Source organism: Falco biarmicus, chromosome 6, assembly GCF_023638135.1.
Source record: "Falco biarmicus isolate bFalBia1 chromosome 6, bFalBia1.pri, whole genome shotgun sequence".
NCBI classification, from domain to species: Eukaryota; Metazoa; Chordata; class Aves; order Falconiformes; family Falconidae; genus Falco; species Falco biarmicus.
In genome coordinates, this window is record NC_079293.1 from 82,176,681 (window position 1) to 82,193,577 (window position 16,897).

General features: G+C 38.8%; 1 protein-coding gene across 6 annotated transcripts in view; it reads right to left on the reverse strand.

Annotated features, from left to right (window-relative positions):
- ARID4B (AT-rich interaction domain 4B) overlaps positions 1 to 16,897 on the reverse strand; it is a 93,787-nt gene that overhangs the window by 12,649 nt on the left and 64,241 nt on the right. For 5 of the 6 annotated variants that reach the window (XM_056343827.1, XM_056343828.1, XM_056343831.1 and 2 more), the window contains exons 17-19: positions 11,041 to 11,289; positions 4,413 to 4,497; positions 1,889 to 2,081 (exon numbers count right to left, since the gene is read on the reverse strand). In XM_056343827.1, the coding sequence (XP_056199802.1) occupies positions 1,889 to 2,081; positions 4,413 to 4,497; positions 11,041 to 11,289 (527 nt within the window). The remainder of the gene's footprint in view (positions 1 to 1,888; positions 2,082 to 4,412; positions 4,498 to 11,040; positions 11,290 to 16,897) is intronic. The other variant, XM_056343833.1, reaches the window with a different exon arrangement.

Below are 16,897 nucleotides of genomic sequence, written 5' to 3' on the forward strand. Positions count from 1 at the left end.
AAATGAAGGGAAAGCAATAACGAAAGGCACCTGGAGAAATATATGAACAGTTAAGAGTGTAGGACAACAGTAAGAAAACTCAGGGTCAGGAATAAATAAACTGAGAAAAGAAGAATAAAGATATAACGCCCATTTAATGGGGAGAGATAGGGATACAAGGAGAAACAACAAAAACTGGCTGAAATACATGGTTAACTCCTTGATTTGTAATTCATCCATTTTTGCTGACATAGCCAGTTTAACTCTTCTCTTCCTACTGCCCTTCTCATTCTCAATTCCTCACTAAAACTCACCACCTCTTTAAAGATAACAATGTAACCAATGACAGAGAAGAAAAGCAGAACTGTCAACAAAATTCACTGAAATGATCAAAGTTGAATTAACTTTTTTTAAAAAAGGTTTAACTGAAATAGGATTAACTTAGAGAAGAGCATACTAACAGAGAGAAGAGATGTACAGGACAAAATACCTTGAGAAATGTCACCGCAGGTGTTTTTCCTGGTTTGTTTGTTTTAAGTTAAAGTAGAATTTAAGATCCTGCCTAAGACTCAATCTGAAAGCAAGTTTTACACGACCCTTTCAGTATTGTTTGCATTTTTCTAATTAAACATTTATGGTAGACATTTTGGCCTAAAGTTCCAAGAACTTTATCTATCTATATCTTAACACTTAAAATGGCCTTCTAACACTTGTCTTTCTCATAACACAGAGGATCAAAACTACACTACTAATGTAAGAGGTTATCAAAATTTGCTATTTGAAAGAAAAGCCAAGAATGTAACATTTGAAAAAACAACCAAAAATGAGGTCCATCAAGTTTTCCTCTCAACCTATTTACTTTGCTGCACCCTTCAAAGGAAAGCTGAAAAGCATTATTCACTCTAGTTGAGGGGAAAAAAAAGTAGAAAGTTTTGAGCAAGAAGCTCTAAAATTGGAGGAAAAAGGAAAAGTAAAACATTCGAGCCTTTCATACTTAAAACCAAAAACCTGCAAGCACCAGAAAAAAGTTAATCCCCAGCATGAATCTATGTGGACTTAAATTATAAGAGAATTGCATACAATTAAAAGCATTTCTGGAAAATAATTATGTAATATGGAAAACATTTAGCTTTCCAAAATATTAGAGAGTGTATGTTGAATTGTGCTTTTGTAATCAGAAGTTAATTACAGATTAATTATAGCACTAATAATACTATCCTTATCATCACCGCTAACTGCTTTTTTGTTTCTCATTTCCTCAGGAAATGAAGCTTAATAGATTATGTTGACTGTTATTCTACCTTCAAATTTGGAATCCAGTGGCCAATGTCATTTAAGTTAAATCTGAAAAATTATTAAATTCATACAAATCTCACAAAAATTGGTGGTTACCCAAACTACTTATACCATGCATGATTTCTTTTTCCGAAGGCATGCACTAAACTAAGGACAAAGAGAAATAACTAGTTACTATAATGCTGCTGTATATGTGTGGGAAGGGGAAAACAATGTTGGGAACAGCAGACATGCTGACAGGAAACCTAGCTTGATTAATTCAGTTTTTCAAGGGGTGTGTGTGAAGTCATGGCTCCTAAAAATTACATTAATAAAAAAATAAATATTGAGAAATAATACAGGAAGCAAAAATGCTTTGTTGTGTATCAAACAAAAAAAAGGACAGCAAAACAAAGGATGTAATTCTTCAAACTGTTAACATGAACTGAATACACAATATCTCTTTTCAGAAACTGCAAATATTGCTTTTGTTCAAAGGTTATTTCAGAAGATGTTATAATTAGCCAGACAGACTCAAGTGTACAGTTGCATCAGTTGTTCTACATTGTCATTTACTACTGTTTGAAAGCCATTAACAGAATGAAAAAAAAAATTTAAAAATTAAGTACAATACCTTGTAGTCCATTAATGATAGAAGTAATTTCTATTGATTTAACTGGAGCTTGTTCGGTATTTTTGGCTTCAGTGCTGTCAAGTTTGGGCCCAGTCTCTGGTGATGTGCTGGTGTGAAACGGTGGTTTTGACATACGTCGCAATTTACAGTTTTTAGGAGAATACTTCTCTTCCTTCTCTTTGTCAGTTTTATTCTATGTGAAAGAAAAGGATGAAAATTCTTCTCACTTGAGCGTACACCGTAACATAGATAACTTTAAGTGCTGCTTAATTGTAATCTTAAACATTCAACCTGTAAAGTAAAGCTTTCCTCCTGTTTAAAAGACTACAAATACCTTGCTTTGGTCCATGCCAAGACGTTCACATCAAAGATGAAAAAAAACGGAAAAGCAACAGAGCCAGAGCTGGAGGAGCAGCGGCACTGCAGGGTGCCAGGCTCAGCACTGGCAGTGCAGGGCAACGACACCCTACTCGAGAGTTCTGGAACAGAAAGTCCCGGAACACAAGAGAAAGTTCCGGAACACAAGAGACAGAACCGCAACACAGAGACAGGCCCGGAACACAAGAGAGAGGCCCGGAACACAAGAGAGAGTGTTCTGCAACACAGAGAGAGTTCCGGAACACAGAGAGAATTTTCTGCAACACAGAGAGAGTGTTCTGGAACACAGAGACAGGCCCGGAACACAGGGACAGGCCCGGAACACAGGGACAGGCCCGGAACACAGGGAGAGTGTTCTGGAACACAAGAGACAGGCCCGGAAAACATAGTGTTCTAGAACACAGAGCGAGTGTTCTAGAACACAGAGCGAGTGTTCTAGAACACAGAGCGAGTGTTCTAGAACACAGAGCGAGTGTTCTAGAACACAGGGACAGGCCCGGAACACAGAGAGAGTGTTCCGGAACACAGAGAGAGTGTTCCGGAACACAGAGAGAACACACAGAGAGTGTTCCGGAACACAGAGAGAACACACAGAGAGTGTTCCGGAACACAGAGAGAACACACAGAGAGTGTTCCGGAACACAGGGAGAGTGTTCCGGAACACAGGGAGAGTGTTGCGGAACACAGAGACACAGGCCCGGAACACAGGGAGTGTGTTCCGGAACACATAAAGACAGGCCCGGAACACACAGAGAGTGTTCTGCAACACATAGAGACAGGCCCGGAACACACAGAGTGTTCTGGAACACAGAGAGAAGAGAGAGGCATGGAACACAGAGAGAGTGTTCTGGAACACAGAGACAGGCCCGGAACACAGGGAGAGTGTTCTGGAACACAAGAGACAGGCCCGGAACACAAGAGACAGGCCTGGAAAACATAGAGAGTTCCAGAACACAGAGAGAGTGTTCTAGAACACAGAGAGAGGCCCGGAACACAGGGACAGGCCCAGAACACAGAGAGAGTGTTCCGTGTTCCAGAACACTCTCCCTGTGTTCCAGAACACATAAGAGACAGGCCCAGAACACAGTGAGAGTGTTCCGGAACACAGAGAGAGGCCTGGAACACAGAGAGAGTGTTCCGGAACACAGAGAGAGGCCCGGAACACAGAGAGAGTGTTCCGGAACACAGAGAGAGGCCCGGAACACAGAGAGAGGCCCGGAACACAGAGAGAGTGTTCCGGAACACAGAGAGAGGCCCGGAACACAGAGAGAGTGTTCCGGAACACAGAGAGAGGCCCGGAACACAGAGAGAGTGTTCCGGAACACAGAGAGAGGCCCGGAACACAGAGAGAGTGTTCCGGAACACAGAGAGAGGCCCGGAACACAGAGAGAGTGTTCCGGAACACAGAGAGAGGCCCGGAACACAGAGAGAGTGTTCTGGAACACAGAGAGAGGCCCGGAACACAGAGAGAGTGTTCTGGAACACAGGGAGAGGCCCGGAACACAGGGAGAGTGTTCTGGAACACAGAGACAGGCCCGGAACACATAGAGAGTGTTCCGGAACACATAGAGACAGGCCCGGAACACATAGAGAGTGTTCCAGAACTCGGAGAGAGTGTTCCGGAACTCGGAGAGAGTCCCGGAACACAGCTTGGGTTCCAGAGGAAACTGAGGCAGAAGGAAAAGCTTCCTTGCACCCCATTGCCCAAGACTATATCATAACTTAAGCCTAAATATCAAGTTTTAGAAAAATGAATTTTGAAAGAAATGCTACGAAATAAAATGATGCACATACACACAGGCTACTCATATGTTTGCTCTCCAGAATCAGCAGAGGAAGCTCCCAAATTTCACACCCCCACCTTCAAGCTGGCTCACACCACTGAAGATAAAATGAATCCTTTTCATTTGTTTTCTACAAATGCATATGTCGGTGTCAAAAAAAGCAAGAAAGAAGGAAAGAGAAGCTTCTCATCCCAAAGTGAAAAAACAAAACCTTGATGAAAGAAGTTTTAGCTTTTAAAAAGCTAGAAAGTTGCTTTTACTGTCAAGCATTTGTAAGTCAATCAAAAGGTTAGAAGCTGGGGGAAGTACTTAAGAATATATCAAACCGAAGTTGGGGGAAACAAGGAAGAAAAAGAAACTACCTTTATTTTCTTTCGATGCTTAATTTTTGGTACATTTTTATCAGCTGGTCTCACGATCTTGTCTGCCTTTATCCATTCGTCATACCTAAACACAAAAAAAATTGTACACATTTATGGTTTTAAGCAGATAATCATGACGTAACAAATTAACAGAGGAAAAAAGTTATTAGCCATATAAAAAATGAATTGTAATTTCAATAAAGTAGTAATTTGTGTACTTTTCAGTAAGTGAGGTTTCAGCTAAGGTCCAGCTTTTCATATGCTAGGACATATAGGGCAGGGTTATTGTTTTGGTTTGGGGTTTTTGGTTGTTTTGGTTTTTTTGTTTGTTTTTTTATCCTTATGGCTAAAAGTGAAAGCTGGTACTTTTCCAGTCTGCAGCGAACAGCAGGAAATTCACATGTACAGGTAAAACAAAGTATCAGAACAGTAATTCTGTATGAATCTCCAAGAGGTATACTTCCTATTTACATTGTAAAACCCTAACAATAAAATAAATCCTTATAAACTTGTAAAATGTGACCAGTTGACAAAAACTCTTTCAAGCCTGAGTGTCTGTGAAGTGGTATCTGGAGTCACTAACTAGCTTACTTTTGAGTTGCTAACTTAACACAAACACTTCTCAATCTGGTTTCAGTTAAAGGTTTCCATTTTATATCAAAAATGATACTAGAGGAAAACATACAAAACAGCACCAAGATATTAACAACAAATACCTTATCACCCAAGGCTGCACCTATTAAATACAAATCCAAGACCAGAGAAGTACATTCTTATTAAGAACATACTGTGACTATGGTACTGGACTTGCCAGTTTCATTGTGTATTTCTGAAAAACCTCAAGAATCAATTCAAATTTTTTTCTCCCAATAAACAATTTGCTGTCCTACTTCAACTGTTAATTCAAGAACCATCTGAAATAGGTCAGTTAAACTTTAGTATATATTAAAGTTTGCCTCAACGTACAGCCACACAAATTCTGATCACTCAAGGTGAAACATGAAAACAGAGGGGAACAAACCAACAACAAAATAACAACCCCAAACCACACACACCCAGAGAACTAGTACAAGATGGAGCTCAGCATAATACACTCATGACCACGCAGGCTTTCCAGCTGGGCTTACTTGACCATCATTCTGATATATACAACTGTTGACACAGTCCCAATTCAGCTTCTTTGCAACTACTACCAATTACATCTGCAGTATTGACATAGAAATTAAAAAGGATTAGAGAAAACTATGCAAATTTCCAACTTGCTTTCCTGTATACTCTAAGTTAAGATCTATGCAAGGGATCCCAGAAGTTAAATACTGTCTTTTATTAACTGAAATGTCACATAGTATAGTGAAAAATGAGGTGGTCTCTGAAAAAAAGCTTTCCAAAACAATTCCTTGGGGTTTTTTTCCTCAAATAAAATTCACAAAATCTAGCAGCAGACCACGCAGACTACAACATGCCAACATTATCTATACTGCTGCAGATACAGCTGTAATTGTGCTAATTGACATGTAGGTGAACTGGCTTTCTCTCCAAAACTGAAATATAACTCTACAGAGTGCTTTCCAGGATGGAAAAATCCTGTATTTTGTGAGACTGTGGGATATCCTATTTGAAGTAATCTTTGTTCAAGTCAAAGGCGTGCTTTCCAGTGGGAATACTGCTAAGTAAACTGCCAAATGGACTTTGCAACCCACATAAATTTAAGAGTATTTCATTAGGTCTGAATGCATGCAGAATAACAGCACTAGGACTGGACAAATATATGGTGAAAAAATCAATTATTCTGACAGTGTCCTTTCGGCCTCAAACATGTTGCTATATATACAGAAGTTGTATTTACTCATTCTATGCAATTCTAAGATGAAAACAATCTTTCCCCTATGCAACATCTGTGCACTGCACATAGTGTTGGTGGTTCAAGGTAACCATAGTGCCTGGTGGGGTGACAGCTGACAGACTAGGGAACATACTGAAGCGAAGGAGAGAAGTGCAGAATCTTAAGAGAGTATCTGTAGATACCACAGGGTCTTAAAATTGTTCCAAGTTAGAAGCAGCGGTCATAACTCCTCAACTCTAGGAGCACAAGTTGAAAACTTATGTGTGACATCCATAGTTCCTGGCTGGAGCATATCCTGCTTTACTCCTGACTGCACCTGCAACAGCAGTCAGACCCTGCAAGGAGGCTCAGCATCACAGAAATCTTAAATTTTCTCCAAGGAATCAGATGCCCACGCTTCACACCTTTGCAAGGCACAGCTTCTTTCACTACTTACACACCAGATGCATAAGGTTTGCCTAGACCTGCAGCAACTGGACCCCAGGCTGAAACAGATCCTGCCAGATGGATACATCCCAAGCCACAGCTGACAACCTGACCCTGAATTACATTCTCCTCTACAGCACACCAGATGCCAAGCTGCAACTGAATGATGTGTGTGACTCAGACTAGAGCCTTTCTTTATAAAACTGCACCCTATTAAAATAGGAAAATATACTTCATCACTAATCTTGCCTTAGACAGCCCGTTCACTAAATAAAAGAAGACAAAAAACATTCTGAAAGACATTCTTCAGCTTTCACTACAAGAAGGATGTGCTTTCAGAAGATCTGGGTCTTCTTACTGCAGTGCCATCTTCCACTCCTGCTTACCTCAGCTCCCTGAAGCGAGCAGCTGGGTGTGGAAAAGAAGGAGGTAAGATGGGGAGGTGTTCCTAAAAATGTTTTCACAGACTTCTTTGAGAACCAAGAGGAGGGACTCAGTAAGAAATTACTGTTTATTTATTTTTAAAATAAGGTTTCATATGAAACCCTGGAATGCCTTCAGAAGAAACACCACCTTTGCCTTACCAAAACGAAGACAAAGATGAGGCAGTAAAGACAGAAGGTTTTCTGCCTTGCTGGTTAAAATGAATGCCTGCCAGAAAAGTGGGTTTGAATGGGAAGGAAGGAAAGAAGGAAGAATGAAATAAATAGCTGTATCACAGAAAAAATAGTTGGCACTTTGTATAAAGAGTACGTACCGATTCTACTACATACATATGTACTGACTGCAAGCTAAAATAAACCACAACATATTCCCAGAGATAGCATAGTCAATCCTCCACAAAAGTACTAGAGGGGAAACAAGGAAGAAAGAGTACTTTTCCAGCCTCTAGATTTATACCAGCAAAGGTACCACTTCCTCAGGAAGACAAGTGACCTCAAGGAACTAGCAAGCCTTGGCAAATTCACTGAAAAAGTTCCAGTATACTCCCTGTTATCTGCTGACAAGGAAGAATCAAACATTTACTTTGCCTGTGGTCAAAGAAAGTAAGAGTTTTAACCTTACAACCAAACGCTGGAATATTAGATGAGGACTCTGATTTTTTATTTTTAGTTTTTAATTTATATAATCCCCCCCACACCCCATGACATGTACTACTCTCAAGAACCTGAAATCTGCCTACACGTTCCTTTAATTTCAGTGGTTGACTGTTAGGTACAAAATTTGTATATTGTTAGTGCTTCAACAAACTGAGACTGAAATTAGCATTTTCACATTCAGACTTCTGAAAGAAAGAAATGTTGAAAGCCTTAGCTTTAACCACTTGAAATATTCAAGACTAACATGTCTTGTGATACCATACCACAGACAGAGTTAAAACAACCTAAACTCTTTTCGAATATGCACCCTCTGTCTTTAATTATGGGAGTATACTGCAGCAGAAATTCACCTCAAACACTTAGGCAATGAACTTTTCTTTGTACTGGCAACTGAAAATTAAAATTACGGCACAAGGAACTGGTGCCATAGGCCCCAGGGAAGTTTTAGTTCCATATAAAGCATACAAAATTCAGAATATGGCTGGCCTGTTAGAAGAAATACAGTTCATCTCATAAGCTTTTTCTGATTAATACGTGGTATCATAAGAAGTTCTCTCTAACAGGGTAGAGACTTTCACCATTCCCTTTCACTACCAGTCAAGCTTCACTGAACACTAATTCTTTACCTTTATCGGAGACACCTATCACCTGAATCTCAGGAGCTAATAACAAGATCCTTTAGCATGAAGTAGTGCAGCTGTATACTGCCATTAAGCTATATGCCATTTTTGTATTCTCCATTTACCATTTTTTAAAAAATAATCCAGTGGTTAAGTGTCAGTGGTTCCAATGCATTTAGGAAAAAACCTAACAAAGATGAATACCATGTTTACCAAATTCCATTCCAAGTACCCCAAAAAGCATGCACACACACACAATTATTCTGAATCCCAGACTGACACTGAAATTACCTTGTGATAAGAAACAGTAATAGTTATTTAGAATTCCCGATCAGACGTAGGAGTTTAAAGAACAGACAATTAAATGGCGTACTGACTAAAAGGGGAAACAGGAAAGTCAACTTGAAGGGCTCGGAGAATGACACACAAAAAATCCTGGATGACTAGAAAATCCTAGCTGAGTACATCCCATGACCTAATGTTACAGTACCTGTCCCTGCTAAACACTAGAAGTAAGCTACAATTAATAAGTAGAGGAGGGAATTGCTACCTATCCAACTAAAGCAGTTATTCTTCTAGGTTATGACTGACTAAAAGCCAGATCAAGTTATTACATCATACAAGACCTGCCTTCACAATACTAAAATACCAAAGCATTTAGGTACTGCCTTAACCGCAGGCTTACATACCCTTTCTGGCAAATCAGGAAATTTAAGTCATTTAACCTAAATTTTAAAAATTAGCCACATTTAGCAGAGTCCACGCGCAGTCCCATAGCTAAATCTCAATGACTTGTATCTTTTTCAGTGAAGAATCCTACTCCCCCAGGCCTTTTCAAAGGGCTCTTTTGAAATACCAGGTAAGAATATAAATGCAAGTCCTGCTGCCAGAAAGCCCAAATGACTCCCCTCACCCTTCAAATGAGTGCAAGTTTACTGAAGATTCTTATCAGATATATCCTAGCCACAGAAATAATGGCTCCAATATCAATCCACGTATTTGTCTAAAATGCAGAGTTCAAAAAACAGAGTATTGATTTCTCCTTTAAGAACCAGGGCGCTGGGATGTCCAAGGTGAAGACTCATTTTTGTCTTCTCATTTCTTCAGATTTAAAGTGGTACTGCTCAAGTAAAACAGATCATCTCACCTTACAGCAGCTATTTTACTCAAAAAGGAAACTCCCATGTTTACACGTGAATTCCAAAACAAGAGTTTAAAAGCAATAAACCTCTTGGAATGGTACACAGTAATCCTCAGCGAGTACGATGCAGATTTCAGCAACTCATGCTCCTACGGAAGTCCTCCCCAATAACGTCCAAAACGCTAGTCACATTCCAAATCCCACCTTTAGCAGGCTGCATCTCTCCTAGTATCTTGTCTTCATAGCCCACTATGCTTACAGATGTTGCCTGAAGACAGTTTATGTAGAAGATTATATTCCTGTAGATCAAAATTCTACAAGAGATCAGTTATCAAACCCAGCAATATCTAGACGTTCCTCCTCAGCAGTGGCTTAGAAGGTCCTGTCTATCACCAGGCTTAGATGCAAAGAGATGCAGTCAAGGGAGGGAGAGAAGTACCGTGCCTCTCTAATTGTGACCTTTGCTAGCAGATCTTGCTAGCACTGAATAAATGAGATCTGTCCTGCCCTCTTTGTCAGAGGTAGGATGCTAATCAAAATCCAGATGATAGAAGAAAGTCATAAGAACCTCAGATTTTCCAGAAGAAGAAAAAAAAATAAAAAGTACAGCAGATTTGCCTCAGGCTTGGGGTGGGGTTTTTTGTTTTGGCTTTGGCTTTTTTTTATCTATAAACACAGTAATAAAGTTTAAAAGATGACAGCTGAGGACAATGAGCAGATACGTGGAAACTGAGGAAAAAAAAGCAGGAGACCTGGTAATTGGCTTAAAAGCCACTCAGAAGCTTTAGCTTTCCTACTGTTTTCAAAGCTGCTTCAAGTTTTAAATGGCAAAAATGGGATCTAAAATGGAAAAAAATATTAATACTTCCACTTATTTCTATTAATGCTATGTTAAAAGACAATAAAAAGCATTTACTCCTGCATACATTAAGAAAAGCATAAGCAGCCACCAGGCTAAGAAGAGTCTAGTTTGGAAGCTTGAGGCAGCCACGGGGGAAGGACGGGTAGGGAGGGGTGGAACTCAGATCTGAATGAAATGCAATTATTTGCTGCACACTAATTTGCCAGTAAGAATCTTGTACTTCTCTTGTAAAATACCATACTGCTAATGTACTCTCTGCTTCACTGAGAAGAACGTGTATACAGACTCAGCTAAGTGCACTATTCAAATATTGTATGAGATAAAATTGGCTTAAGAGAGCCAGAGGAGGAATTTGTGAAAGAGTGAGCTGTCATTTGTTGTGTGGAGATATCTAAAAATAAGATGGGGAATGATGGAAGCCTTCTTTGAACGTCATTTTAAGATGATTGTCTAAGTAACTAAAGTACTGCATTTACATAGTATTAAAAATCTAAGTTTCATACAGTACAATGACCTTCACAGAATACCAATACTGAAAGTTTAGGACTCCAGATGTCTATTAATTTAGTTTTTAAAATACACAAGTGTATTTTAGAAGTAATTCAAGAAGTAATCACTAACTAAAACTCAAGTTACCTCACGTTCCATCCACAGTAGTGCACCAAGTAAAGGACTTCTCCACCTTCGATGTCAGAATCTTTAATACTAGCTTCATACATTTTTTGATTTTTCCCTCTTCCATACCGCACTTGGACTTTCATGCCTGGTGGATAGCATTCAAATTCTTCTTCCTCATTGTTATTGTTGTCTTCCTCCTCCTCCTCCTCCTCTTCCTCCTCCTCTGCTTCTTCTTCATCTTCATCTTCTTCCTTATTCGTGTCATCTCTTGAAAGGTTTAAAAAATTGTAGAGTTAATATGAGATACTTCATAAGCTTTTCAGTTCCAAACCACATATATTGATAAATATTGTGGATGCCTTAGAGACTGGGGAACGGCAGGCTCCAAGTATGTGAAACTGCACTATGGCCGAGTAATATCAGCAAAATAGGATAAAGCAATACACACAAAATCCAGTGACTGTAAGGTGAAAAAATGACTTGACTAAAAGAAAAAAAAAATCCATCAAATCTGTATGAGCAGAAGTTGTTGAAACTCATCTTTATAAGATTCTTTCATGCAGTCCCTTTACATAGTTATTTTTCAGCTCAAACTCATCCTTCTCAATATAGAGAAAGTTCCCTAAATACCATTTTTCAGCCTACAAGTTTTACAAGTGCTTCTTGAAACTTGCTTCCCTAAAAGATCCTTGCTTTATTATAATAAATAACCTCCATCTCAACACCTTGAAGTGACTGCAACCAAACCCAGATTTTAGGGGGGGAAAAATAATTAAAAATCCCCAAACCAAAAACCTTTATGCAAGATTATTTAGTAAATCAAGCAACCTGTGCTAATTTATGACCTTGTCACTCCTTGCCAATTATGCTAAAAGTCTTCTAAATATAAGTCAAACTTGCATTTAATTATTATATAAATACACAAGCAGGTGTTCACTGTTTTCAAAAGTAACCTAATTTTGAATATGTATTTAGATATTTCGACCAATTTTCAGAAGCACTAAGAACTCACAAATCCTGCTAGTCTCACTCAATGGCAGCTATGGGCTGCTCAGCGTTCTGAAAATAATCTCCAACCAGCCTAAAAAGACAGACTACATTAGAAAAGTTAATGGGGGGTGGGGGTGGGGTGGTAATCTTTTAATCTTAAATAGCTTTACAAAACAGTATTACTGGCCCTCACATCATTCTAGCCCCCACTCTGTGCAATACAGAATAGAGCAGGGATGTCTACTAAATTCACAGTAACCACAGACCACTAAGAATTTCAAATCCTGAAATGTGGAACAGGTATGTTTGGATGTATTATAGACTGGGTAAGAAAAGATGAGTACTGCTCCAAGCCTGACTTACATCAATATTTAAATTAACATCAAAAACCCACAAAAGTCTGTATCAATAATCTGAAACTTTCCATGAATTTTTCAGTAGAAAGTAGTCAGATAAACCAAGCTACTTTCTCTTTGTGAAAGGGTCAAACTGCATTTTAATTATTCAAATTCTTCTTTGTAGAAGTAAAAATGCAGTATTATTATCTAACTAGCTGGCAAAAGAGAATTCAGAACAGTAACCTAAATTCAACTGTAGCGTAACCACATAGATTTAATTAAATTACTTCAGAAATTAATGTTGCCACATATATATACACACACACAATATAAAAACATATATATATATATGTGCATACACCATGAGACAAATGAAATGATAAAAATTCCCTCTGTTGGTGTATTAACTAAATCAAATCACAGAACATACATCTGTTCAGGTATACGTGGCACAGTCCAGACAGTTTTGTCCTGGAAGGCCAAGATATTAAATTTATTATGTATTTTCAGTGGGCTACTTTGAAAGAAATTAAAGCCACCAGAGCTAGTAACACAACGTAAAGGAATGAGCTCTGAAAGCTCACTTCATCTCCACTACACATCACATGGCAAAATTCACTTCCCAAAGAAATCACGAATAAAGGTCCCCAAAGACACAGATGAAAAATTCCTCAACAGAGTTCCACAGCTAACAACAGAAAGCACCAACCAGCACTTTAAATGCTTTTAAATTATACTCTGCTGCACTAAACCAAAACTCCTAGCTAATTCAGCTTCACAGCTATTATCATACAAAAGCTAAAAAAATTCCTTGGCATCAGGAGCAGAGCCACCACTGCTCAGAGAACATGAGCTTATGACTTCCCATTACTAACGAGACTTTTCAAAATTGTAACAAACCAAATTTGGCCAGATTTTTTTTTTCTCCCAAGAACTGGCAGCACAAACCTTGACTGCTGTCTGCAAAGAAATGCACATCTATGGGGGAGATTCAGTATTTTCCAGACATTGGCAATTACGGTGTCAGTAGCTCCCTGGAAGCTGAACAAGTTTGGAGTCTCTCACCTTAATCACCCTTATGGCTTCCTTGGTGTCCCAACAGATATTCTACAAAGACTCCGTGACAACACCAGAACTTCTCTGAAAGAGATGTGTGAAACCCTCATTGTGAAGTTGAGTAACTTGGATGGTCGAGACGTGAAGAGTAGACTGTACATAGGTGGAGGGAATGTCAAGGAGCAAAAGAAAAATGGAAGCAGAGATGGCTGCACTTAAAAAGTATTCCTAAGGAGTGATCTGGTTAGTGATCATGAACCAAAGACTTCAAGAAACCAAACAAAAGCAAAGAACAATATCATTTTGGAGCAGAAGGAAACACCACATTGATATAGCTCCTGGAGCAACAACAACAAAAAAATCCCAAGCAACAAAAAAAGCCCCCTAATCCAATGGTTACAAGGAAGAAAAGTTTTGGGTTTTTTTAACCAGGCCATAAAAAGTTCAAACCTGGTAAGCCAGATGAAGGAGAAGCTGACTGCCGTGAAAGAGATTTGTAAAAGAATGTTGTGACTGTAGCTATCCAGCATGCACAGTTATAACCTCATCTGTCCACGTATGTATGCAGGAGGGAGAGAGGGGGAGGAAAAAAGAATGATCAAAAAAATCCAAACAAGCCTCTTGGCAGTAGACAATAATTGTCAACTTAAAACCAGTACCAAGCAACATTTGCCACAAGGCTGCAAAAACTGGAACCACCCAAGCAGCAACTGATGATACAAGTCAGGGGCAGATGTGTACAAGAGACACAGCAATAAAAACGTAACTATGTTCCAGAAATCAAAGTACCACCAGAAATCTTATCAGGAGGACTTGAAAGCATTCCCAATTACAACTGCAGACTAAAGAATACTCTTAACTCCATCTCCCACAGATGGGGAACATAAACCTTCAGAAGCAGGCAATTACTGAATTAAAATGCAAAATATTTGTTAATAAAGTAAAATCGTTAAAATGTTTCCATCACACAAATATTGCTTAACATTAGTTCCAAAGGACATTGTGAAATCATTAAGAAGCTAGAAATACACATACAGCAGGTAACCCTCAGCGAATACAAAGATTTAACGCCAACAAGCCCATAATAAGGTTAAATATATCAATGAATATATGTTGTTAATAGATGAAACAGCACATGCTCTTACACCACGAACCGAACTGTAATGCCATGCAAATGCCTTTCTACCCACAACCTTTGGCACTAAACACAGCACGATCACAAAGCTCAGGTGAAACCCACGAGACACAGTGTGATTTGGAGTGTTAGATCTGTCTCCCAGGATCCGCGTTTTTGCGGCAAACCTAACCCTACTCCAGTACACTTCCCATGACACACCACGCTGGCACACACAGCAGGTGAGATGCAAGTTGCAAATGCAAGATTATTTTTTTCAGGGGTTATTCTAAAACTTGAGGAAGCAAGTTTATTTCAATTATTGGTTCAATTAAGTCATTACAGTTAATTGAACCACTAGCAGAAATAAACTCCAGCGTAATTGACACTTGAAGTTAGTTTAGCAATTAGCTTCTATTTTTGCTTCCCTCCTTTTTCCCTTTTTCTCATTCTAGAGCATTATTTAACCTCTACTTCACATAATAGAGAGTTGGAAGATGTAGTCTTCTTCATATTTTTTCTCAATCACAGCTGTATTAAGATGCCCTTAAGTTTTAAGGCAGAGAGGCCATTAAGACCTGTGCTTATGCCATGACACTAACACCTCATCTTCAATTAAAGAAAAGAACAAACCCCTCAAAATTCACCAGTATTCGCCTTCCCTCTGAAGTTGCAAAGAAACCCTAAAAATAAAAGCTCCAAGGACTTCTGTCTACACACACAAAAAGTCTGAATAAATGTACAGTTACACTCCATCATTGAGGGAAGGGGAAAGGCACTACCTTGATCTGAATCCCATCTGAGAGCAGACTTGAACCATGCAAGCATGTACTCTGTAACCAGTGTTTTCCTCTGCTGCTAGAGGAGAAGGCAAACGAAAGGACCTCACGTTACTGCTTCTAATTATTCAGCCAAGTTTTTTTGGATTTGGGATTTTTTTGGGGTGTTTGGTGGTGGGTTTTTTTTAAAATATTTTGAAATTCTTCGAAAGGATAATGGATGGTTCAAAAATCTAGCTGAGAAGTAACAGCACCTTCTATTTTTATGGCAATGGTTCACACTCAGCTCAAAAGCATCTAGTATTTGACAAATGTTTAAGGGCTCACCCATGCACGTAAGTCTCTGTGACAGCTATCATGGTTAATAACCTCCATAGTGACCATAAGCTATGTAAAATGTGATGACAAAACCACTTTTTCCATTTTTCACATCAAAGATGCCTCCCTTCCATTCAGTGTGATGCACACACAGAACTGGTACTTTTACACGGCCACTCTACAGTTTATTATTCTGTCATTAGCAGCTTATTGTTGTATCAAAAGCAATCCTTATGTATATGTATGTAGCAGCGCATAATCTAAAGTAAGAAGAAAAAAAAAAATCGATTAAGACACTGTTTCTGAAAACATGACTATACAAAAACTTCCTTTCCCATACAAAGGCAGCTGGACTACATAAATAGAATACACATAACAAATAAGAGTATAGAAATATGTTCCTATAAAAGAAACTGCCTAAGTGTGCTTCTTAAAAATGTATTTTTTTTTGTATACACACCAACAGTCTAAGATTCAGAGCAGATGTTCACACCGTAAGTGCAACGAACACAACGCATTTCTCTCCCTTCTCACACGCTAATCAATTAAAGCAGACAAGAGCAAGCTATCTCAATATACAGTTCTCAACAGTAATCCAGAAGCTAGAAGGCATGCCTTCTGTATCAAATCTCCTTCACTCCAAAATATTTTAACCTTCCTGCTATCATTTTAGATTCACCACCACAAAGCTTTGACATGTCATTTTAACAGATAAGGACCTGAAGAAAACATTGCCTCTAACAATCTGCTATCTACCATATGTGAAATGGAGCTTCTGACTGTTACATAATCCTGTTGTAAACTGCTTTCAGAAAATCCCTATCAAGTGTTTCCAGAAAATTTAACTCTTGTACAAATAGAAGCCACCATCAGTGCAGGCACAGCATATAGCCACCCTACCCTCTAAGGGTAATAAACCCTAGTAAAACCCTTCACGTGTGAAACAATGCCCATCTTAACCTCCTCATCTACAGCTTTTATTACTCCTAGCTCCCTCCTACTGCTTATAGGAGGGGAAATGCTATTACTGCATGTAACGATATAGATAACAACTCTAAGATTAAGATTCTTCTTTTGCACGTGAATGGTTTACTCCACTCAAGATTATTAGCCAGAGGTTTAGCATTTTCTTCTTTTGATGCTGTCAAAATGACAGTACCAATTCCCAGAAAACCACACCACGAAAACCTAAACCAGCAGTATTTGACAACCAGAAGTGTTCAGGTTTCTAAAGTATTCTTTAAGAACATCCGTTCATGCATGCCTTCAAGGAAATAAAA